This window comes from Rhinoderma darwinii, chromosome 2 (genome assembly GCF_050947455.1).
Source record: "Rhinoderma darwinii isolate aRhiDar2 chromosome 2, aRhiDar2.hap1, whole genome shotgun sequence".
Lineage (NCBI taxonomy): Eukaryota > Metazoa > Chordata > Amphibia > Anura > Rhinodermatidae > Rhinoderma > Rhinoderma darwinii.
In genome coordinates this window covers 220,593,243-220,619,892 of record NC_134688.1, presented here as the reverse complement: position 1 = coordinate 220,619,892, position 26,650 = coordinate 220,593,243, and the positions used below count along the sequence as shown (strand labels likewise).

At 42.8% G+C, this 26,650-nt stretch overlaps 1 protein-coding gene across 2 annotated transcripts in view; it reads left to right on the top strand.

The window, feature by feature from the left end:
• GTF2I (general transcription factor IIi) overlaps positions 1-21,277 on the top strand; it is a 93,356-nt gene extending 72,079 nt beyond the window's left edge. The window contains exons 27-33 of one of the 2 annotated variants that reach the window (XM_075852870.1): positions 6,975-7,058; positions 8,160-8,343; positions 13,480-13,508; positions 16,177-16,191; positions 18,051-18,092; positions 19,072-19,131; positions 20,668-21,277. In XM_075852870.1, the coding sequence (XP_075708985.1) occupies positions 6,975-7,058; positions 8,160-8,343; positions 13,480-13,508; positions 16,177-16,191; positions 18,051-18,092; positions 19,072-19,121 (404 nt within the window). In that variant the 3' untranslated portion in view covers positions 19,122-19,131; positions 20,668-21,277. Of the gene's footprint in view, positions 1-6,974; positions 7,059-8,159; positions 8,344-13,479; positions 13,509-16,176; positions 16,219-18,050; positions 18,093-19,071; positions 19,132-20,667 lie in introns of both variants that reach the window. The other variant, XM_075852869.1, reaches the window with a different exon arrangement.
• The last annotated feature ends 5,373 nt before the right edge of the window (positions 21,278-26,650 follow it).

Genomic DNA, 26,650 nt, shown 5'->3' with positions numbered 1-26,650 from the left:
CCAACATGCCGTAAGCTCTGGCGTTACTACACACATAATCAATCCTGGATAGTGAGTTTCTCCCAGGTGTGAAGCATGTGTATTCGCGACCATTGGGATGGCGCTGTCTCCACATATCTATCCAACCCATCTCCCCCAAAAAGCCCGCCAGCGGAGTAGACCCGGGCAGATGCCCAGGGACCGGACCTGGATAAAACTTGTCTGTGGAAGGATCTAGAAGAAGGTTGAAGTCTCCCATACATATCACCCCAGCTGCTGGAAATTGGGATGCAAATTTGGCCGCCTCATATAACACAGTCATGGAGGCCGGAGGAGGAAGATAAAGCCCAATCAGTACGAACTGCTGACCTTCAATCCATGCATGCACAAAAATTGACCTGCCCTCCTTGTCTGTCTGCAGTGCACCCGGTTCCCATCTGAGCGATCTATGTATCAAAATGGAAACCCCTCTAGAATATGTACTGTGCGTAGAATGGGCCGACCACTGAATCCATGTTCTATTTAAGCAGCTGACAGTAGATTGTATAAGATGTGTTTCTTGAAGGCATATTATCTGTGGACCTTGCTGCCGGATAAATGAAAAAGTCAGGTTCCTCTTATGGGAGTCTCCCAGACCCCTCACATTCACAGAAAGAATAGACAATGTCATAATACTTCAATTGCTAAGAATATACCAGTAAGAGAACAATGCTAAATGCTTTCAGTTGAGATATGCAGTAAAACAGTCAGGTTATCAGCAATAACAAATATAGAACAACCAATGCTATGCACTGATTGCTACGCTTTTTTATTATCACAAAAGTGATAATTGAGGCAAAACGGGGGATCACCTATATATCAGATGACTAATACAGGTGAGCAGGAACAAAGAAAAAAGAAGGAAGCACAATTGAGGTAAAAGGAACCGGCGTTGTGATTCCCAATTTCGCGGGTAATTGTCCGCTAACTACAAACATTACATATTGTTTTTCTTAGAAAAGATAAGCCAGTTTCCACCCGCCCATTATGCAAATTATCAACTTAACTTGAGAGGTCATGTATACAGAGAGTAATACCCTTTATAGTCATCTGCTTTACGGCGCCCATTACATCAATATAATAATAAACAACGGTATTACTACATGTTTCGCAATTCTTCTCTCAGAACTTTGCATATAAGAAATTACGAGAATAATATAAGGCAGAACTTGCATGAGAACATCGTTCCAGGATAAGATAGATTAATACTCATCTGGACATCCAAAACGAGATCCCGTGCAGGAAGGCAGGTGTAACAAGTGTTCACAGTGAACAGTTCCATATGTTGTTGCAGTCTCCAGTTCTATCTTCGAGGAGAGCGTCCCAGTGAAGACAGCCATTCATCCGCCTCCAACGGTGTGTTGAAGAAAACCGTCTTGTCTTGGTGTATAACCCGCAATCGCGCTGGAAACGCCATTGAATAAAGAATTTGATGATCTCGCAACCGTTTCTTGACTGGTACAAAAGAAGCCCTCGTTTTCTGTAATGCCGCAGAAAAATCCGGAAAGAGCAGGATAGTGGTATTCTGGAATCGGATTTCTCCATGCGTACGGGCAGCTTGCAGGATAGCGTCCCGGTCCCGACTGCTGAGGAAGCGTGCTAGCAGAGGTCTCGGTGGGGCGCCCGGCGGCGGTGGTCTGCCAGGTACACGATGCGCCCTTTCAATGGTATAAGATGACGATAATACAGCATTTGGTAGAATTTCTTTAAACCAGGCTTCAATAAAGGAACTGGGGTCTCTGCCTTCACAGCGCTCAGGGAGCCCAAGGATCCGTATATTATTGCGTCTCAGGCGATTTTCCAGGTCGTCTGCTCGCTGTAGCCATTGAGTAGCCACTCTATCCAGCTGTGCCAGCTTTCCTGTCTGTGGCGCCACTTTATCTTCTAGCCCAGAAATGCGGTCCTCCGTCTCCCTCACCCGGTCCCTTAAGTTCTGCAGGTCCTGTCTGAGGAGTCCCACATCCGACTTTACTTCAGCAATCTTTCCTGTCAGGGAAGAGGTGGAGAGCTGTATAGCGTCCAGGAGCTTGGCTGATACCTGCGCCAGCGTTAGTTCCGGCTCAGGAGCAGGCTGAGCCTCTGGCTGTGTGTTCTCTGGTGGAGGAGGCGGCAAGGAGGAAGAGGCGTCGGCGCCATCTTGAGGAGCAGCGCGGGAAAACTCCTTCAACTTCTCTGCAGCCATGGAATGCCGTGTACGGTTCATGTTACCCTCTTTATGTCGGCGAGATCGTCTTCTGGCTCTGTGAGGAATTGTAGCGGTATGTCAGCAGGATAAATGTAGGGAAATCGGGGCCGAAAGCGGAGCTCCTAAATCATGCGACCGGTCCCGTCGGCAGTTGGCCACGCCCCTACCTTTTATTCTTTTTTTATGGCGGTCACAGTGCGGGATAAATGACATTATATTTTTATAGTTCAGGCCGTTACGGACGCGGCGATACCAATTATGCATAGTTTATTTATTTATTTTTTAGCTCCTATGTGTAGAAATTTTTCCTTCCCTTTTCCCGTCCCTTGGTTGAACTTGATGGACATGTGTCTTTTTTCAGCCGTACTAACTATGTAACTATGTAATAATAAAGTACTTTATTAGGGAAAAAGGGCTATTTTTTATTATTTTAACATTTTTATTTTTGTACATTTTTTTTTGTAACTTTTTTTTTTAGTCCCACTAGAAACTTGAAGATCCAATGGTTGGATCGTTGTTATAATACCCCGCAATACTTATGTATATGCATATTAGGTCTTGCCTCTGTCAGGACCTAATCGCCTTCCATAAATGGCAGACCGGAACCCTTTGTTAGGTTTCCGGTTGCCATAGCAATCACCCCCCACTGCAACAATCAGCCACCGCAATCGTGTAGCGGGGTGCCGATGTTGTTATAACAACTTAAATGCGGCGGTCGCTATTGACTGCCGCATTTAAGGGGTTAATCGGTTCGGATCACCGATGTGATCCGATGTTTTCCCCCAGTACTATGGCTGCTAGTAGCAGCCTGTACTGGGAGATGCCGGGCTGCGGGGAACGCCTGTGTGCTCTGTTAGGAGTACACGTAGATTAATGGGCTGCAGGCACAAGGACCAGCTCTGCAGCCCGTTAATCTATGTGGGGTGGTCGGGAAGGGGTTAAGGAAACATTATTCTTGGCCAGGAAGGTCATAGCGCTACATTGGATGGGAGAAAGCCCTCCGTCTTTGTCAAAATGAAAGGCTTTAGTTAAAGAGGCTCTGTCACCAGATTATCAAATCCCTATCTCCTATTGAATGTGATGGGCGCTGCAATGTAGATAACAGCAAAGTTGTTTTTTTTTAAAAAACAATCATTTTTGCCCAAGTTATGAGCAATTTTATATTTATGCAAATGAGCTTTTCAATGGACAACTGGGCATGTTTTCTCATTTTACCAACTGGGCGTGTATTGTGTTTTTACCAACTGGGCGTTGTGAATAGAAGTGTATGACGCTGACAAATCAGCATCATACACTTCTCATCGTTCCCACCCAGCTTCTTTCACTGCAGACACATAGCATGACGTCACCCACAGGTCCTTCAACCTTGGCGTCATACAAAGAAGATACATCGGCTCCAGGCGTCCAAAAGGTTAATATGCTCGTCTCTAGGGAGTTTGCTATGCTTACCTGCACATGAATATGCTGCAGCTGATGCAATTATACCCTCTGACGCCTGGAGCTGATGTGTCTTCTCTCTTCCGACGCCAAGGTTGAAGGACCTGTGGGTGACCTAATCGTTCCCTCCCAGCTTCTTTCACTGCAGACACACAGCGTGACCTTATGAGCGCCTGGTTTATCAGCATTGAGGCTGTCCTAACAAATGTCAAACAAATTTGGGGTTTGTGGTTGGATACTGCTGAAACTTTGGATACGGAGGTCTCTGGACCCATCGAGACTCTAATATTATTTTCTTGACTTACATAAACTAGTCTTTACTAATCCTTATCTGCACGTTTTGTCTGTAAGTGGCTTAGACTATGGATTTCGTTGTTAATGTTTATACTGGTTTGTACTTTGAAAAGATGTAACCTTCGAAATGTTGCTAACACATTGTACTCATTTCTACCTTACGACATTGATTGTACTGTGTTATCCGTACACTGAAGATTTTGTATTGTTATATGTATATGATTTTGTCTGCAACGTTTTAAATGAAACCAATTAAAAAAAAAAAAGAACTTTATGTGTGGCTAGAAAACGAATTCTATATTATTGGAAAAGAGAAGAACGTCCCAAGGTCGATGATTGAAAGAGAGACCTAAAAAAGATATGTGGCCCATGAAAAAGCTGCAAGTTCTTCTGATACCTTAAAACAGAAACGGAAAGAAAGATGGGGGAAATTTGTTAAGAGGAATTAAAATATTTTTTTGTTGTTTAAGTTAGCCCCTTCCCGACATGCGTATATATGTGGCGCTGTCGGGCAGGACTTCCCGCAAAGCGCAGTACCATTACGTCATAGGGACAGTACGTCCAGGATGTGGCTCCTCCTGAATGGCATATTCCTTTACTTTGGCCTTTAGGAATTATTTTCGAGACATCTCCCAAGCCAGGGTTGATGCCTGTAGTGCTTGTATTCTCGGATAGAGGCCATACTCTATGCCCCTTCTTCTCTCCCTTTTGAGGTGCAGGAGGACCGGGGACAGATCCCACTCCTCTTCAGGTTCTCTTTGTGGGTACCCTGTTAGTCTTCTATGAAGAGACTGCTTCCAACCAAGATTAGCGCCCTCCTCTAATGTATCCTTGGATTCGCAATCTAAGCTGGACTCCCAACTGACAGCTGCAATTCTGGCGTTGATACATGCTGTCAGGGACACTTTTCATAAAAGGGATGACCCCATCCCCCCTTCACAATTAGAACGTCCCTTACAGCGCACACCAGGCCAACTAGTATTCCTCTAAACCTTAGCAAGTTTGTGGATATGTTATGCAGGGCAGCATCTTAAAAGGAGATGGTTGTCTCAAAATGCAGTTCTACTCTGGCTTCTCTTTCACGAGAACTTTGATGTTTAAGTGGTCTAGGTCTCTTTCTCTGGATCCACGTATCTCACTGATGTCTAAGGACTCCTCCATCTTACTTGGATGTAGTGTCACTCACTGACCCTCTTGACAGAAGGTTTGATTTCCAGACAAAGCCTGATTTTGTGACAGTAGTTTCCCCTCTGCGTCCAGTACTTCCCCTGTGTGAGTAGGATTTTTTTTCGTTTGGAGTAAACAACTGCTGTCTTGGAAGGAGCGCCGCAGCAGAATATGCTGCTTTTGCATCTCCGGTGATTCACACTTCAATTTTCTGAGGCTTCCTTGGAATCCCGCTTAAACACCCGTACCTCAACTAGCTTTTTTGTCAGCCGGCGTTCTTTTTCAGGAAAAGCACTCATTAGCCTTCCAGGTCTCTGTTCTCTGAGTTTGTGGTCCTTTCCTAGCTCATCTTCCCAGAGGTCGTTCTCTTCTCAAAGACCAGACAAGTCAGCTGGTTGGCTTATCAGGCCCAGACGCCTATCTTTCAGGCATAGACCTGCTTTGCGACAGTGCCCTAGGGCCCAGAAATTCTCCTCTGCCAGGACAGATTGGCCTGAGGGGTTTCCACCCCACTTGTGCCGTCTGTCCTTTCTTTCAACAGACATGACTCGCTCATGCATAGGAGGCCTGGATTTGGGAGTTAGTGTGAACAGGTCCTGAAATACAGCACTCCCTTTCCCCTGGAAAGTTCTTCTGTCGACTCCCACGTCGTTCTCTGGATCACCCTTCTGTTTTTCCCAGAGCATTCGTCCCATTCGACTGTAGGAGATTATTGTTCCAGTTCCTTAAGTGGGACGTTCTCAGGGGTTCCAATCAAATTTTTTCCTAGTATCCAGGAGGGATCAGATCAGTCCATCCTTTCCGGAAGCTGGAGAGGTTTGAGTTTTCGCAGGGAACCCCAGCGGTTTTTGGTAGCATTTGCAGGCCCCTCCAGGGAACGTTCCTTTTTTCAAGAGGGAAAAGTATCAGACCTCTAGACAACGTAAAACTTCCTGTACTCACGGTTTCCAGGAGTTATGCCGGTAGGAGTCCTTGTTGGCCATCACGCTATGAATGTTCCCTTTGGTGGCTTGTCATCTCAACGAATGTCAGTTTGTCCAGGTGGGAGTCTGTTTTTAGCCTATACATTGTCCAGATACCTGGTCAGCAGAGTATCCCTTTTACAGATCAATTTTGTGGAACTGACCGCAATATTCCTGTTCCTCTCCCGTTGGTCTCCAGGGTCACTCAGTTAGGCTCCAGACCGACAACTTCAAGGCCATAACCTGTCAGGACCACCAAGGTGGCACAAAGAGTCGATCAGTTCTGTGGGAATTTTCTCGGATTCTTCTATGGACAGAAAATCGGGTACCAGCATGGTCAGTGGTCCACACGTCAGGTGTGCATAACTGGGCCGCAGACTCCTAGGTTGGGAGAAGCTGGATCCAGGATAGTGGTCGCTTCACCCAGAGATTATCCATCCTCTGTTATCAGAAGTTTCAAGAGAGATGATCCCGCAAGTCTACTGGCGCCGGATTGGCCTTGTGCGGCTAGGTAACCTAGTCTATGTGCTTGCGGACGTACCTTGACATTTTTCAACTCGACCCAACCTCCTTTACTGAGATCCGCAGTTTCATCCCACTTTACATCACTTGCATAAGGTTCAGATGATTTTGAGATCCAGGAATCTTCAATCAGCCAGGGTGCACCACCATACCTGGAAGGCTTATTTTTCCTGTTGTGAATAGCGTAGTCTCCATCCTAGGATAGGTTTTACACCCAGAGGCCTATCTTTCATGCACTCAGGCCTCGACTTGGGACTTGTCCCTTCTGATCGTTCTGTTTTGTACCTTGGATTTGTTTAACTGTGTGGCTGTTTCTACAATACTATGTACTGACTAAATCTTTTGCTGAATCATTACCTTCTATTTAATTTTTACATGTTATTTTATAGATATGGACTCCGAGAAAACTGTTAAAGTAGACAAAGCTCGTCAGCTGAGGGAACAGGTTAATGAATTGTTTAGTCGGAAATTCGGTAAGTAGTGAGCAATGTTAGCAAATGCTCTTTTGTATTGTAGCAGAAAATATACCCAATAATATAAACCTCTTATACCTATTATCATATACTTCATTTGGCCCTGTAAAAGAAAGTCCTTCTCTGAACAGAGCGGAGCCATAAACAATGTGATTTTGACTGCTATCAATTCTATTTATGAAAAAAACACAACTTTTAAATATTATATTTTAGAATAGATTGTCTGCTTTCAAGCAACTTCTAAAGGTTATTTTGAGTTTATTGCAAATAGACAACACCTGTACCCTCCCCCTATGATAAAGTTAATTTACAAAGATCACACCAAATTTAACACGATTTGGTGGAGACTTTTGGATTTCCTTGCGGTTTATGGGGAATTTCATATCCAAACCTTGTGAACATATCCTTAAAATGTAAACACACAAACACACACACACACACACACACACCCATGTATGAGCATACATATAGTGCCACTGGTTGCCTTATTAGTATATGGTATACTGGATGGGTTATAGAAGTTGAGTTGTAAGGTGGCCCATTGTGTTTATCACATAAGAGCCCACACAAACCTGTATACGGCCATAGGTAAGGTATAACATTTCTCATCACCTATTCCTATTAGAACCCCATGGTGATATAAATGCAGAACCACTGGAGAGCAGTAGGGGGGAGACTTCTTCTGCAGCCAGTTGTCTTACAGCCAGATACAGCATTGGGAAAAAGAGAAGGGGACATAATTAGTCTTCTGGGACACACAAGATTTATGTTTATATTTTACAAAATACAGTATGAACAAAGGAGAGGAGGAGATTATGGAAGGAATAGCTGGAAATTTTTATAAATGTTTTAGTGTATTTTTTATTTCGTTTTTTTATGGGTTGTGGAACCTGGGGATTTACGCCGATTGCCATATTTGGATGACAATTGGCCACTAGCCCATATGGGTTTGTTTTTGCCTTCCTTGATGAACACTACATGAGGATAATTGTTTGAAGGATATGTACTTTGGAGAATGCATGTGTTGTATTTAACTAATTTAGTATCACCCATGAAAAAAAATGTTATTCAAGTTATTTATATACCAATGCTGTTTTGTAGGAGAGGCAATTGGCATGAACTTCCCAGTAAAAGTTCCATATAGGAAAATAACTGCCAACCCAGGATGTGTTGTAGTGGATGGGATGCCACCAGGGGTTTCTTTCAAAGCCCCCAGTTATCTAGAAATAAGTTCAATGCGCAGAATCCTGGATTCAGCAAAGTTTATAAAATTTACAGTCATAAGGTGAGTAAAAAAAAAAAAAAGAACTTGACTTACACCTGGTCATCACATGCAAAAATATCCAATATTTCAGGTAATCCTTAATACTGTGTAGTAGATATAACTTTTTTCAGGCGTTTGATGTTATTTAACATTATTGTGATGTGTTAAACTGATGTCTAATGTAAAAAGCAAAATTATTCAGAATAATAAATAAATGTGTAAATCTGCTGTGACTCTGAAGCACAAGCAAACAAGCACAAAGATATAGTTACAGCCTGCGGTCACTACGATGTATGCAAACACTGAATTTGGGTGAAGAACATGTGAGCGTTGTGATGTATGACGCAGCATAGTTCACTGCCAACGCTGTTGCCTACCTGTGAGTTTCCAGGAGTTGTGAGGGGACGACATGCTCCACGTGTTGTTTGGCCTTGCTACACTGTCCCCATGTGGGGGATGCATTGAAAGGAGAAGGGTACTGGTAACGCTAACCAACAAGCCTGACTGGTGGGCTTCCTTACAAACTACAAAAGTAACTACCTCCCTGCTTTTGTGGGGCCATATAAATGATTTGAAAAAGTATTTGAACTTTTCAATGTTTTTTGGGAAGTTGTCATGCCTAAAAATTACATTTGGTAAAGTCGGCAATGGTATTGGGATACCAAGTACTAAGTTGCAAGTGATGGGGTAGGGACTGTGTTTCAGTTATTTGGGGATTCAAGTCGCACCAAATGTTTATTAATTTTCTAAGTTAAATATTTCCCCAATGCTAGATGTGGTGAGATCCACGGTTAGGGCCTAGAAGAGGCTCAACTTGGTTGTGACCGACCTGTGACAAGCACCTCAGTCCTGGCTCTTGCATCCCCCTACACTACATTTTGATAGGATTCAAGAGCCGGAACAATTGCTGCAAGCAGAAGCAGTCAGAGTGTCCCGGTTCCTGTATTCCCTCTGCAGCTGCTTGTGGCATCTGTACTGGCTCATTGATCAGAAGTTAGTGCAGAGGGGATCCAGGAATCGGGACAGATGCCACAAGCAGCAGGCATAACCAGAAGATGGGCTCCAACTGTGATGATTGTGTGGGGGGGGGGGGTTTGGGTCTGAGGTTCTCATCACATTCAGTGTATGGGAATGTGAAAAGCGGCAGCATGTTATAAAGCAGGAGGAGCTGAGTAGATTGATGTATAGTATTGTCGGAAAAGATTTAGTAGAACCTATACAGGGAAGATTAGTTGTCAATCATTGGGTGAGAGTCCAAAGCAGAGAACTGGCAGGGTTTTAGATTTAAAAAAATAAAATACAACCACAATACTATATATTAATCTGCTCAGCTCCTGCTGCTGTATAACATGCTGCCAACAGATCAGACTACATTTTCAATGTAGCCAGAAGTAGAGAAATCCCACAGCACCGAAACGCCAAAAGGGTGCACGCCTCTTCAGAACCCGGTCCAAGGTCCCCAATATCAGACAGAAAAATGGACAAGGAGGCAGCACTTCCAAAATTGTGAAAACCTTTAATCACTCATGCAACGTTTCAATCCCTCAGGATCTTTCTCAAGCGTAAAGATGCTTGAGAAAGATCCTGAGGGATTGAAACGTTGCATGGGTGATTAAAGGTTTTCACAATTTTGGAAGTGCTGCCTCCTTGTCCATTTTTCTGTCTACATTTTCAATGTGACCGGTTCTCTTTCAATGGTCAGGTTTTTAGCGCACATTTCGTCCCATCTGCCAAGACAGGGCGGTCTCATTCTGTTGGGTCCCTAAACTAACCGTATACCCATACAACATGAGTCGCCTCTTTCTTGGGTCTAGGCCTATATCTGTATGAGGTCGCCTTGTCGCGGCATGTGGACAATTTGATCAAAATCTGCACTAAGAACCTCACATTTATAAGTATAATAAATATAGCAGTAATGCAATTTTTAAAATATTAAAAATATTACATGTTTGCATATATCTTTACTTCCACAGGCTGCTGCATCTTTCTGTTTGTGTTGACATCTAGATATTTATTTCTTCCAATTCATTCTCCATTCTTAGAAATTTAGACTCTACTTTGCTGACACTTAAAGGGGTTGTCCGAGATATATTTTTATTTTAAAGTTAAACACACAATGCACACATTAAGTATTCCCTAATATACTTACCTGTGCAATCTTGCTTCTGTTCTCCGTTCTGGCAGCTCTTTTCTGCCGATCACATGTCTTCTGACGTCACGTTTTCTTCCTCCACTGTCGTGTCGTGTCCCGATCACATGGTCTCGCCCCAGCGAGACCTCGGATGGGACACGACACGTCACTGGAGACGTGACGTTTCTGCGCGTGCCCGCCCGCCCAGGCTATGCATCTTTTCACTGTGAACGCGCCTATGCATGTTCACAGTGAAAAAAGTGAAGAGGGACGGCACCCGCGGACTAGAAAGGTACAGTGACCTCTGTACTTTTAGTTCTTCCCCTATCAAAGCCTACACATAGTAGGCTTTGATAGGGAATTATACAACACTATGCAGCACACGGGTCGCATGCAGCCCTTGAGGCTGTTATCTGCGGCCCGCGGGACACCGTGCACTGTTTAACAACTGGTTCCCGACCGCTGGCTGTATTTTTACGGCCAGCGGTCAGGGACGGGTCCTTAAAACCCGAGCCATAGACTTTCTACGGCTCGGGTTTTAACTTGCTGCCCGCGCGATCGGGCAGCTGTATGTCGGGTCTCCGGCTGTCAGTGACTGCCGGGGACCCTGAGGAGAAGACAGAAGCAGCTTTAGCTGCTTCTGTCTTCTCCGATGTCTTTTTACACAGCGCTCAATGAACGCTGTGTATAGGAATAGAGACAGCGGCCCCGCGGCGCTGTCTCTATTCCTCCCGGTATCATGTGACTGGTCACATGATCACCGGGTGCCGTTAGTGGCAGACTGCTGCTGGGTCTTACTAGACCCAGCACAGCCCTATTAGTGACAATCGTCACTATGAGAGGGCTGATTTCCCCTGTAACTGGGGCTGCTGTGCAGCTCCAGTTACAGTGGAAAAACATGTAAAAGAAAGAAAAAATATATATAAAGTTCCCCAAAGGTCTTTTCTGACCTTTGGGGGACAGACCATAGTAATAAAAAAAATAGTAAAGTAAAGTGCAAAAAAAAATACAATAATAAATACACATAAAATACCCACCCCAATAAAATACCGTTCCCCCCGCCAATCATTGTTGTAACGCTAGCGCTGACCCAATTACCCTAATATAGACATGTAATATATAAAAATTTACGGTAGACAATGACGATCACAAATAAAAGGTCTATTTTAGGGTAAAACTATGTTATTACCAAAAAAAAATAGCTGAAACGTAAAAAAGCTTTTTTTTTACTAATATTTTCAAACTTTATGAAAGAAAATTCTAAAATGGCAAAAAAGGTGTGTATAAAAATGATAAAAAAAGAAACCTGCATTGTCTATGGAAAAAACGTCGCAAAAATCACGTAGTTAGCCCAACAAATAAAAAAGTTATAGCCATTTAACGAACACGTGCTAAAAATGGCTAAACGGTGTCTGGTCCTGAAGGCGCAAAATAGCCCGGTCCTGAACTGGATAAGACCTTCTGGGGTCCTGTATCTAAGCCTACATTGTTAGGGTATGTTCACACGAGGGCGTCCATAACGGCTGAAATTACGGGGATGTTTCCGCCTGGTTTTTTTTTAAGCGGAAACAGCGTAGCAAAACTTGTAAAAAACGGCCCGAAAATGCGTACCATTGATTTCAATGGGAGGCGTCGGCGTCTTTTTCCCGCGAGCAGTAAAACTGCCTCGTGGGAAAAAGAAGCGACATGCTCCATCTTCGGGCGTTTACACCTCTGACCTCCCATTGACTTCAATGGGAGGCAGAGAAAGCGTATTTCCGTTGTTTTATGCCCGCGGCGCTCAATTGCCGTGGGCGAAAAACATGACGGAAAACGACGCGAAAAACGCAGCAAAAAAAGCCGCAAAAACAACGCCAAAAAGGCTACGATAAACGCCGCGAAAAACATCGCAAATAAAGCCGCGAAAAAAGAGGCAAAAAACGCCACGAAAAACGACAGGAAAAACGGCATGAAAGACGCAACGAAAAACGCAGAAAAAAAAACGCAAACAGCGACGCAAAAAAAAGAGGCGAAAAACGACGCAAAAAAGGCTACGATAAACGCCACGGAAAACGTTGCGAAAAACATCGCGGAAAAAGCCGCAAACAAAGAGGCAAAGAACGCCGTGAAAAACTACTGGGAAAACGCCACGAAAGACGCAACGAAAAACGCAGCAAAAATAGCCACAAACAACGATGCAAAAAAAGAAACGATACGAAAAAGGCTACGATAAACGCAACGGAAAACACAGCAAAAAAAGACGCAAACAAACAAGCAAAAAATGCCAAGATAAACGAAGCGAAAAATGGCCCGAACAAAGCGGCAAACAAAACCGCAAACAGCGCACAAAAAACTCCGGGAAAAATGACGCAAAAATCAACGTGCAGGGAGAGGTAAATCTGCCGCAAACTTCAAGACGGAATTTTGAGGCAGATATTCCTCCGGCAAAAAAACTCTGTGTGAACATAGCCTTAGTGGAGAGAGACGTGAGATAGAGGAGGGTGGGCGAGGGTTAGGGTGAGGGTTAGGGTGAGGGTGGACGAGGGTGAGGGGAGACACGAAGAGGTTTATAGACCTGAAAAGAGAAATAAAACATAATGGGGGGAGAATGGTCACCATCCTTCAAGAATGTCAGCAAGGAGGCAATCCAGTGAAGGAGGTCAGCGGGAGGAGCAAGGACAGCTCACATGAACTCTTGGAAGCTACGTGCACGCTCATTGCAGCCTGCAATGAGCGTGCACGGGAAAAAAGTTTCATAACAAGGAAAGATCAACAAACCAGAGCTGAACTGCATGTAAACAAACTGTGCTGAATTCAAAGAAGAAATGTGCGAAGTAGAATTTTTTTTTAAAATAATGCTTTATTTAGGTTGTCTGTATAAGGGGTAATGTATGACACAGTTTTTGAAAAAATGTTGGTATCTCGGACAACCCCTTTAATTATAGTTTAGCCGTATATATTAACACTTGACTAATAGATTCTTAGTTTGAAAAGGAGCAAAAATTTATTTCAATTTAATTTAAAATTACATTTTTTCATTTATATAGACCTTTTCCTGGACTGGTGCTTAATAACCGTAAGTATACTACTGAGATGGAAAGATGTAGTTATCAGAAAAGGTTTTTCTCTTTCTTCAGTTGGGTATACAGTGAAGGAAATAAGTATTTGATCCCTTGCTGATTTTGTAAGTTTGCCCACTGTCAAAGACATGAACAGTCTAGAATTTTTAGGCTAGGTTAATTTTACCAGTGAGGGATAGATTATATTTAAAAAAAACAGAAAATCACACTGTCAAAATTATAGATATTTATTTGTATTGTGCACAGAGAAATAAGTATTTGATCCCTTTGGCAAACAAGACTTAATACTTGGTGGCAAAACCCTTGTTGGCAAGCACATTAGTCAGACGTTTTTTGTAGTTGATGATGAGGTTTGCACACATGTTAGATGGAATTTTGGCCCACTCCTCTGCAGATCATCTGTAAATCATTAAGATTTCGAGGCTGTCGCTTGGCAACTCGGATCTTCAGCTCCCTCCATAAGTTTTCGATGGGATTAAGGTCTGGAGACTGGCTAGGCCACTCCATGACCTTAATGTGCTTCTTTTTGAGCCACTCCTTTGTTGCCTTGGCTGTGTGTTTCGGGTCATTGTTGTGCTGGAAGACCCAGCCACGAGCCATTTTTAATGTCCTGGTGGAGGGAAGGAGGTTGTCACTCAGGATTTGACGGTACATGGCTCCATCCATTCTCCCATTGATGCGGTGAAGTAGTCCTGTGCCCTTAGCAGAGAAACACCCCCAAAACATAATGTTTCCACCTCCATGCTTGACAGTGGGGACGGTGTTGTTTGGGTCATAGGCATAATTTCTCTTCCTCCAAACACGGCGAGTAGAGTTAATGCCAAAGAGCTAAATTTTAGTCTCATCTGACCACAGCACCTTCTCCCAATCACTCTCAGAATCATCCAGATGTTCATTTGCAAACTTCAGACGGGCCTGTACATGTGCCTTCTTGAGCAGGGGGACCTTGCGGGCACTGCAGGTTTTTAATCCATTACGGCGTAATGTGTTACCAATGGTTTTCTTGGTGACTGTGGTCCCAGCTGCCTTGAGATCATTAACAAGTCCCCCCCCCCCCCTGTGTAGTTTTCGGCTGAGCTCTCACCTTCCTCAGGATCAAGGATACCCCACGAGGTGAGATTTTGCATGGAGCCCCAGATCGATGTCGATTGACAGTCATTTTGTATGTCTTCCATTTTCTTACTATTGCACCAACAGTTGTCTCCTTCTCACCCAGCGTCTTACTTATGATTTTGTAGCCCATTCCAGACTTGTGCAGGTCTATGATCTTGTCCCTGACATCCTTAGAAAGCTCTTTGGTCTTGCCCATGTTGTAGAGGTTAGAGTCAGACTGATTAATTGAGTCTGTGGACAGGAGTCTTTTATACAGGTGACCATTTAAGACAGCTGTCTTTAATGCAGGCACCAAGTTGATTTGGAGCGTGTAACTGGTCTGGAGGAGGCTGAACTCTTAATGGTTGGTAGGGGATCAAATACTTATTTCTCTGTGCACAATGCAAATAAATATATATAATTTTGACAATGTGATTTTCTGTTTTTTTTTAAATATAATCTATCTGTCACTGGTAAAATTAACCTAGCCTAAAAATTCTAGACTGTTCATGTCTTTGACAGAGGGCAAACTTACAAAATCAGCAAGGGATCAAATACTTATTTCCTTCACTGTATGTTCTCACCCATACAGCTTAGATTGTCGGCCGATCCTACAGCGGGTTTAGCAGAGTTCTGTCTTAAGTGTATGGGCATCTTTAGCCATAAAATAATTAAAAACATGCCATAAAAAGATCACTCCTGAGGAAGCAATTCTTCTTTGTAATCACAAAATATTTTGAATTTGAATAGTCTGTTGTTTTTTTATTTTGTGTTCCGGCTATGTCCTAAATAAGTGCTAATATTATAAGCAATCGTAGTGGATGTTGTAGACCATCCACAATAGCTCTCTAGCAGACTTCCAATCCGAGTCCGGAGCAGAAAATAACTATATATTGTCCCTCAATCCCACAGGGACGATACCCCACTCTAGTGAATCTATTTCACACTTCTATTCCAAATTGTCTTCCTAGTATCCTACTGTTCCCTTTTTTTTTTCTACCCTATGTGCTCTAAGGGTATGTGCACACGACCTCTTTTCAGACGTAATGGAGGCGTTGTACGCCTCGAATTACGCCTGAAAAGACTGCTCCAATACGTCGGCAAACATCTGCCCATTGCTTGCAATGGGTCTTACGATGTTCTGTGCAGACGAGGTGTAATTTTACGCGTTGCTGTCAAGAGACGGCGCATAAAATTACGCCCACGTCAAAGAAGTGCAGGACACTTCTTGGGACGTAATTGGAGCCGTTTTTCATTGATGCCATTGAAAAACAGCTCCAATTATGTCCGTAATGTACGCCGCGAAAAACACATGCACTTGTAAAAACGTCTGAAATTCAGGAGCTGTTTTCGCCTGAAAACATCTCCGTAATTTGACGTATTTTTCGTTGCCGTGTGAAAATACCCTAACATCTATGCTCGGTCTATAAATTGTTTCTAGTAAGTTGACTTCATGCACATGTTGATAGGTGTCATCAGTAGTTATCTTTTATCCTCTTGTAAATTTCCATTTCCATGTCTCAAGTTACATTTCATATTTTATGTCTGCGTTTTTCTGTGATTGCATTTCAGAAGTAACAGATGAAAGTGAGTCTGGGCTATCTACAGAATCCGGTAAAAGATCAGTCTTAGGTTTTTTGAAGACCAGCGTATAGGAAAATAAATCATGTTTGTAAAAGTGTTCTCCCTGGATTGTACTGCTCTAAAGGTGTCTTTTATTCAGTCAATGCATAGAATAAAAAAGGAATAAATGCAATACAAAAACAAAACAATAAAATCAATAAATGTCATAAAACATATACTGTGCATATTTACATTTTCGGTATCCCCATAACCATACCGACTTGTAAATAAAATTAACATGCTATTTATAGTGCATGATGAACAGTGTAAAGATATTCCCCGAAAAGTTAAATATCACCCAAAAATAGGGCACATCTGAGCGATTTTGTCAAGTTTTGAACCCAGAAACTCAGGTGTACCAGGCAGTAGCTCTTCACATCGAGCCATCTGAAACGTTGGTCAGCTCCACTGCTACATCTAATGTCCAGCTCCTCCTGGTTCTTTCCTCTCTGGATTGCTTGCCGTAATTGGTCTCACCCTTTAGGCTTACTATAAATGTCTGGCCCCTGTATTTCCTGATTGCCAGACTATTGAGCTTCCTGCCTGTGGTCTAGTTCCTCACTCTTGAAACTATTGGTTCTCATCTGTGCACCAAAATTGCATTGTTTTCTGTCCACTTCTCTGACTCACGCTACAACCTGTTGCTACCTATCTATGTACTAAACCTGGGCTCTTACTGGAACACTACTGCTATGATCACCCTCCTGCCTGATCGCTTCAGTAATTGCTAGCCCTGGTTCTGATCCCAAGAGCCACCTGTTCACATATTGCTGAAAAGGTTATTACTGGCTATGATAGAGAGGTGTCAGAACACACAGCCCCAAATGCAGCAAGCTGCGATGCACTGAGTAACATCAGACCGGTCAGACTGCTCATGCTAACCACTGTCCACCGCCAAAAGTGCCTACCGTGGTCACGTGAGCATCAGACCTGGACCATGGAACAGTGGAAGAAGGTGACCTGGTCGGAAGAAGTCTTCTTTTACATCATGTGGACATCCGCGTGCAAGTGTGTCACTTACCTGGGGAAGAGATGGCACCAGGATGCACTACTGGAAGATGGCAAGTTGGCAGAGGCAGTGTGATGCTCTGGGCACGGTTCTGCTGGGAAATCTTGGGTCCTGGGATACATATGGCTGTTACTTTAACATGTAACATCTACCTAAACATTGCTGAAGACAAAGTACACTTCTTCATGGCAATGGTATGGCAGTGGCCTCTTTCAGCAGGCAGGTGGTATTAATATTATGGCGGATAAGTGTATGCATACATAATAAACCGTTGGCAACTTACCTTTAATTTCCTGAACAAAAAGACAAAGATTTATCTGTCCAACAACAAGTAGCAGCAACTATGTAAAAGAACAGTGTCCAAAATGTTTAAAAAGTTATATGCCATAAAAACATTCACTGCGCTCTACCGGTTCAAGCAACGTGAAGAGGGATGGCAGTAGATGGGCAACTACTTAACATGTAAGCCTGCTTCTCTTTGGGCTGCTTGATGTGGAAAATAGCTGCACAGCGGTCGCTCTTTACCGGGAGGCAAAGAGAACTGTGGACGTGTTGATCAGGCCTCACACTTGTCTGCACTGACAGCAATATAACACCAGATTTTCCAATTCTACCTTCAACAAATGGTATCAGTCCCTGCTGCCAAAGACTGGTGACAATGTGGCTGCATAAAGCACCAATTGTTAAAGATTAAGTTCGGGGCGGATGCATTTGTCATTAAAAATGTCATAAACTGCTTACAAAAATGACAATTTTCTTTGGATAGCTGAGTGAACCTTCTACTTATGCAGTTTAATGTTTTATTTATTTACAGGCAAATCTGACCAGATTCATACAGCAGAACCAGCAGCAGAAGGTATTTAACTTTTACCTGCAAACAATGTGGGAGATTTATTAATACTAGTGACTAGTTTCCTGCATGCAGCGATTGCCAGATTCATCAACAGGCCTTTAAGAAACAAAAATAAAATCTATCATTTAACAGAATGCCCCCATGGAGCATAAACTAATACTGATTAAACATCATGACATATACACTTTACTGTTCAACAGTTGAATTAAACAAGTTCTTTTCCATTCCTCTCCATTAAAGAACCATGAAAAAGATAGTCCGGGCCAGATCAATGGTGGTGGAGGCCCTATGGCAAAATATTAGTTGGGGTCCCCTCCTCCAGTTGTAGTGTCATATAATGCCTCGATAACTGACATTGGACATACACATTAATATTAAACTGATCAGCCGATGTGAAAATAACTTCACAACAGTCTAATGCGTATGAGAGCTACTCCACTGTACTTTGGTGTCTACTCTTGGGTAAAACAAAGTTTGGCATTTTGGATTTTAACATGATTTTCTTCATTTAACCAGGACCAGAGGTATCTGACAGCTGCTTATCCCCTCTCGTTAGGGTGCAGTCACATGCTGCAGATTTTGTTGCAGAAATCAGTTCTATTCATTGGAATGGAAATTTCAGAAATCAATGCACCTGCAGCAGAAACAACGCCATTCAAATGAATTTAACTTATTTTCAATCTTTCACGTGTGACTGCACCTTTATGGCAATAAACACGCATGCTCGATCACCAGATTTGGACTTGCTAGCAGTGCATATTCATATTTTATGCCGTATATTAAAAATGTTATGTTGTTGGAGGCAGGCTTTAAATTTGTTGGAAATCCCATGTTTTGCTACTGAGCACGTCTACAAAGAAATGACGAGAAGTTGGTAGTGAAGGTAAAAGGGCAATTGCTTTTTCGGCCTCCCTATAATTCAGCCCTGCATACAGCACATTATACATGACCGAACACTAAGGTTTTCTCTTCTTTTTAACAGACCTTCCAGGTGAATGTAATATAAAACAGGAGTCAGGTACAGTGTGGTGAAAGTCTTAAGGTAATTTAGCTCTTCTATTGTAGCGGTTTGCAAAATATCTTGATTTTTCTTTCTTAGTGGGACTGTAAGCAGAGCTGGACTTGGTTGGTTAGTGTCCTCTGCAGTAGCTTCTATAGACAGCTCACCTATAGTGTACCATACAGTGCCCAAATAATACAATGCTACAGCATATAAATAACATTGTCGTAAGGAGCCCAAATAACACTGCGAGAGTCTCCGAAATAATACTGCCCAATCCATAAACTAGGCAAGGTGTCCCGTGCATTTGACTTTTCATAGGTTTAGACACCAAGTGTAGGAGCGTGCAAACATCAGGGCCCCTGGAGCCACTTTTAGTGAGGATAAGTAATGTTCCCTGTGCAATTGTATAGGTTGCAAACCCCTAAGGCCGGCCCTGACTGTACGGGTATATTTACCGGTGGCAGATTTGTTGCAGAAATTTCTGTGACTGAAAATCAGTTTTATTTATCTGACCTGGGTTGTTTCTGCAACAGGCGTGTGGATTTCTGTGAGTGGGACATTCCCAGAAATTTCTGCAACAAATCTGCTAGGTGTGAATATACTCGTTATCTAAAAAAAAAGTTGTAATTATGTTTAAAGCTCAAATTAATCCATAGCCATGTAAGGGCGGATTCACACGAACGTGAATTGCGTCCGTGCAGGCCGCGTGGTTTTCACGCGGCTCGCATGGACCAATAGAAGTCTATGGGGCAGTACAGACAGTCCGTGCTTTTTGCGCAGCGTTTGTCCGCTGCGTAAAAAGCGCGACATGTTCAATATCTCGGCGTATTTTGCGCATCACGCACCTATTGAAGTCAATGGGTGCGTGAAAACCACGCAGGTCGCACGGAAGCACTTCCGTGAGATTTGCATGTTTCGCGCAACAGCTGTCAAAAGGATGAATGTAAACAGAAAAGCACCACGTGCTTTTCTGTTTACAAACATCCAAATGGCGTGTCATAATGATGGCGGCTGCGCGAAAAGCACGCAGCCGCGCATCATATGATGCTGCCTCACGGAGCAGGTAAATGGCTTTTGCGCAGGCAAAACGCCGCGTGTTTTGCGTGCGCAAAAACGCCACGTTCGTCTGAATCAGCCCTAATACAGTGATATAATGCTATATTTTATTATAATGGGGATGGTTTAGAACTGTGTGATAGACATATTTTTCTGATAGACCATCTTTCTTGGTATTAATGTTTAATTTTTCAAATATTATGCAGAATGTAGCTGGTAGTTCATTTTAATAAACTAAACAGCGATTCTGTAAAAAAATGTTTTACTATTTAGTACATTTTTTAATCTCAAGATGTTAACACTGAAAAGAGACGTAGGAAAATGAGAGGAGCACCTTCTATGTGGACCATGTTTTGTAGTCAACTTAGAAAAGTCAGTGAACCGATGAGTAAAACACTGTATTAAGAAATGCGCACATCCAATTGAACATTATTTTATTAGAAGTGTTGGGGATTCATCATCTCCCTGAATTCATATGATCATCCGATTATAATGTATTTTTTCTGCTGCATATTCTAGGGAGGCCTCCAGAGTGGACACCCAATGCCAAGAGATGTGTTACTGAGTAAATGTGAATTACAGAATATAGACTACCTGTTTACAGAAAACCTAAGATGGGCCATTCATAATATACACTGCATGTCTTCTGTATATATTGCAAATTGTCTTCTATTTATTAAAGGGGTATTCCCATCTTACACAAATATGTCATATTCACAAGATATGCCTGATAGGTGTTGGTCACACCCCCAGGACTCTCACCTATAGGGAGAATGGGACACTGTTAATATGCCATAAATCTGTAAAATAGGAATACCCCTTTACAGTTGGTATTAACATATACTATGAAAGCATTCTGATTATTTTGGGATAAAATCTCTATTATGAACGTTCTACATTTTGCCTTCTATCAGTGCATTAAAACCCCATCCCATATAATGTATTACACTACAACCAATAAATAGTTTTCTAAGAGTTACTGTAAGTCTTTCTAATTTCTCAATTCAATTGGGGATTTCGTTCCATGTTCTTGGGTTTACCTGATGCGGCTCCTGAAGTCTGTGGTGGGTGGGCATCACTTATTAAAAAAGGATATTTGTATCAAAAAATAAAATCACATTTTATTCTAGTTTTAATATTATGTTTTATTTTCGCACACAAAAATTGAGAAAATGGCTCAGACAAGGTAAACCACCTAATGGAGGAAACCTACTGGGAAACAGAAAAGCTGGAGATAAAGTAGAAACCATTATATAGGAATTATCTATGTTCAAAACATCAAACACATAATCTGCAACAGTCTACTCTGTCGGCCACCATCTCTATATTATGATGACGTGTTGCTTCATCAGTGCACACTAGCATGGAACCTAAAAATAGAAAAGACACTACAAATGACAAAATTAACAAGGCGATTATTTCATACTGATTTGGTTGGCCCGGGCGTGGCCACATCAGGGGTGGGGGGCAGCCTCTCCCATTGGAAACACATTGCGCAGCTGTGAAAGGGGGGGGGGTTTCCCACCCACAATGAGGACACACTCAACATGAGGTACGGACACCATTACCGGGCGTCGGCTGGCCCTGTGTTTTCTAATACATATAACATACAATACCTTTCTTATTCCTAACTTCCATTCACTTCACCAAATCATGAATAGGATCGGGTGATCCTGATGATTTGAATATGGACCGTAAACCATCCATTCTAACAGTCTATATTATACACGTAATTTATATAACAATCTTCGGTCTACAACTCTCTGGTCTGGCCACTATATTACCTACAAATCTATTACACCTCTTATCAGTGCATTGCATCCCGCGTGCACCTGTCTCACGTCTTATCACACGTCTTATCAGTGCATTGCACCCCGCATGCCTGCGTATAGGACAGGTTATAATACTATCCACGACTTATCACACATATATATTGTGTCCGCGTATTTTCTATCTAGTCCCTAATTACCCAGAGGATGGTTAGTCGGGCGCGACTAAGGTCTCACAGGTTTTTTTACCTCACAGCGGAAAATATCACCTCTGTCGCCTGAGATAATCCAGGAAATCAACAAAAGGGTTCTACAGATCGCCACAAGATTGTCCACTAACACAGATAAGTCGAAGATTCATAGAATCAACTCGCTTACCGTGTTGCGGAGGTGATCAAATTCCTTCAGTGGGCAACTTTGAGTTATCTGTTTCACCCTGTGATTGTCGATTGTCCGGATTTTGATATTTCCTCGAGTGAGGTCCCTGTTCGGGCGCCAAATGTCAGGTCCGTATTTCACACCGAATAACCACCTCTGTAAATTGAAAGCTGAAGGCATGCCTGGAGAGAAGTACACCACACAGAGATGTTTGGTACACAGCTTCCCTCTGTCAGCCAGGAGGAAGACTGAAAACTTTTTATTCAGAACAAAGAAACACCGAAAAAGACACATGCCTCCAGAGAGATGTGGGAGTGCCCAAGCCCCCACCGGTTTCACAGCTGTAACTTCTCAGACTCACTCTTCTTGCATTCCAGGGGGCGGTGTCTTCCATAGGTGTGTCCGACATGAACAAAGAACTTATTATATATCAGTATATTACACAAAGAACTGAAATGTATATACATATGTGTGAGGATATTTTTCAAACAATATACATGGTAATGATCCCTGACAAGGGTGGTGTTGCTGCTGCAGCCGATGTAGGGCTATAAAAATGATCCTTGGGGCAGTAGGGACCGATAGCTCCCATATGATGCCCAGTCCAGTACAGGGACGGGAACGCCTGATAATCTGTTGACCTATAATAGTATGGCTGAGGTGAAGCAGTCGGAGTGGTTGGTTGGACTGGGGCGCTGAAGCCAGAGTGAGAGCCACCTTCTTCCTGGTGACTTGACATCTGACAAGGTCAGTGTCCTCTTGTGAAGTGGGAGACGCAGAGGCTGATGCAGACGTCCCTGGTTGTCCAGGGTCGTCTGTCCCTTGAATTTTGATGGATAGGGTGTGGCAGGGGTAGAGGCTTCCCCCTCTGCAATGTGCTCCTCCTCCATGTTGTCTGCGGTGCTAAGAAAATAAATATAAATTACAGTCCCTTTCTGACCAAATAGCAAATAAATAAAAAATATTGTTTGTTTTGCATATGCCCAAAATAAAAAAAATACCCAATACAATTTTTCATTGGCATCGCCATATTCTGACAGCTATTTGTTTTTTATATTTTTGACTAGGAAGCTGTGTGAGAACGGACAAGAGGTAGTTTGTTTTTATTTAGTACAATTTTTGAATACGTACCACTTTTTGTTAATTGGATTAAATTTAGAAGTAAATTATTTTTTTTTTCATTATACCATTCAATGTGCGGGATAAGTACTCTCCTATTTATAGTTATGAATTTTTGTGACACACCTATATAAGAGATAGATAGATAGATAGATAGATATATTGATTGATTTTGCATTTAGGAAACTCAGGAAGTTCAACCATAGCTCTGAGTTTTTACAGCTCCCTTTGGCTACTTCTCTCCTGTAAAGATGGGAACTCAACTTGACCTATCTGCTCCCAGACCCTGTCCTTCTTGGGCAGGTCATGGTATGAATTTGCCCGTTGTCCGACATCTCAGGCTTCTTCTGGAAAAAGCAAATTAGTTTTTCCACATCCATTGCACGGGGCATGGCTGGAGCTTCTCCTAGCAACAGATCTGTGAAAAACGGATAACATGCGTGTGCTGTTAACTCAATTTACCCAGCAGGATCGCATTCCTGATCAAATTCACATTTACACACAGGGCAATGGAAATGGTACGAACCACTCAGCTTACTGGGATGCATTAAAAGCCTACTGGAGGGGCTGTCTCCAGTCCTCCATTTCTTATATTAAAAAGGAATCGGTTAAAAGGGAACAGGAACTAGCTAACTCCTGCAAGGTACTAGAAGCCACTTATGTCTCGGACCCATCGGAAAATAATAGGGTTAGCTGGTTACGAGCAGGAAGACAATATTTAATGTATCTGACGGAAAAAAGCAAGCGTAAAATGTTCTTTGCAAACCAGAAGTACTTTGAACAGGGAAACCAATCCAGCAGCCTGTTGGCACATCTCATCCACCAGAATACTTCCTCCCCAGCTATTTTGAAAATTAGAAGCCCTAATGGTGTTATTCTCACTGCAACGTCAGATATACTTTCTGCATTTTCTGATTTTTACAAAGACTTATATGTCTCTAGAACTACGGAAACTGCAGAAGAGTTGCAGGTATATTGTGAATCTATCACCTGCCCCTCTATAACTAATGAACAGAGTCTCCTACTTGATGGCATGATCACGATAGAAGAGCTGACTGAGGCAGTGAAGGATATGTCTAAGGGGAAAGCCTCGGGGCCGGATGGCATACCTTTGGAAGTTTATTTGAGATACCAAGAGCAGTTACTCCCAGAACTCCTTCATACCTACCATAAATCCTTGTTAGCGGGGTCCCTCCCCGACTCCTTTTATGAAGCCACAGTAGTGGTGATACTTAAACCGGATAAAGATCCCTTGGACTGTTCTTCCTACAGGCCCATAGCATTACTTAACGTAGATTATAAAATTTTAACTAAGGTATTGGCAAATAGACTTAATGGTATTATGCCCTCTATCATCCACCCTGACCAAGCTGGGTTTATACAGGGGAGAAGTACGTCAGACAACCTACGCAGAGTCCAAATTGTTTCTCAGATTGCATCGCGACAGGGTGCGGACTGGGCCTTGGCATCTTTGGATGCAGCAAAGGCCTTTGACTCTATTGAATGGCCATAGTTACTCCATGTTCTGCGTAGGTTTGGATTTGGTCCTGTGTTTTGTCAGTGGGTCTCCTTATTGTACCTACATCCCAGAACGGACAGCTCTCTCCATACTTTGATTTGGCTCGTGGTACCAGACAGGTGTGTCCGCTTTCACCTTTATTATTTGCAATCGCTGTAGAACCCTTAGCTATTCTACTTAGATCTGATGTGATATACCGGGGCATACCCCTAAACTCTGCGGAACACCGAGTGGCACTATATGCTGACGACCTGTTGCTATTTATGTCATCTCCTGATGAGTCCCTAGATGTAGCAATGACCATAATTGATAGGTTTGGAGATTTTTCTGGACTGTCCATTAATTGGGGCAAGTCGTGTCTGATGTACTTTTCCCCGCGCAGAAATGTGAGGGTGGGTTCATTGGTGGGTGGTTTCTAGATTTAAGTATTTGGGAATTCAAATCACGAGATTAGACGCTGACATGGTACAAGCAAATGTTGCTCCCCTAATTCCGATGTTTCGAGATAAATTTAAGATCTGGTCGGGACTGCCTCTATCCATAGCAGGACGTATTAACCTTATCAAAATGGTGGTTCAGCCTAAATGTCTTTATATTCTGCAACACATATTTGTATATATCCCAAGGTCATTTTTCCAGGAAATGGAATCGCAACTAATTAAATTCATATGGGGATCCTCTAGATCTAAGTTACATCTAGCAAAATTGCAACGACCCAGAGATTTAGGGGGAATGGCCCTCTCTGATTTATATTTATACTATCTAGCGGGCCAGCTCAAGTATATGGCTGCCTGGGTGTCACCTGAGGCACCAGAGGGATTGGAACTATGTCTGGCAAACTATATGGATATTCCTACTCTGGCCTGTATTAGAACCCTCACTTCCCCTTAGTAGGAAATCTTTACCGATACATAAGGTTGCTCGCAATGTCTGGTCGGCAGCACTTAAGATCTCAGGAGAGGACCAAATAATAGCGGAAACACCCCTATGGCAGAATGTAGCATTAGATCAGTTATTCTCCTCACAGGATGATACATTTTGGTCGACACTGGGGGTGAATACGGTGGGAGATTTATTTGTGAATAATGTGATGCTGTCCTTTACTCAAGTTGAGGAAACCTATCAAGCTCCAAGACGAGCTTTCTATAAGTATTTACAATTGCGCCATTCACTGCTGACTCAGTACAGGGGAAAAGAAACACCTATTTCCACTTACCCCTTGATTGGGGTTATTAGATCACAGGGCCCCGGGGGGTTGATTTCCTCCATCTATTCTTACCTTATACATGCGAAGGCAAATAAAGCAGCTCTCCCAGCAATGGGCAGATGGCAGACCTTGATCCCATCCCTAGATGAGGATTCCAGAATGGATCTATTAGAGTCACATAGATTTGTTTCTACTGCTATTAACAACAAGCTTATACAGCTTTACATCATACACCAGAGTTATCTTACCCCGGTCCGTCTTTATAAAATGGGTAGACGGCCTAATCCCAGATGTCACAGGTGTCGCTATGAACCGGCTGATTTTCATCACATGATATGGGAATGTCCTTTACTTCAAGTTTTCTGGACTGAAGTTACTGACCTGTTATCCAGGGTATTGGAAGTCCCAGTTAGACTGGAACCAGGAGTTTGCCTATTTGGATTGGTGGAGGATGGGATGTATCCTAATCCAACACGTACGTGCCTTCGGGAGACGTTATTTATGGCTAGG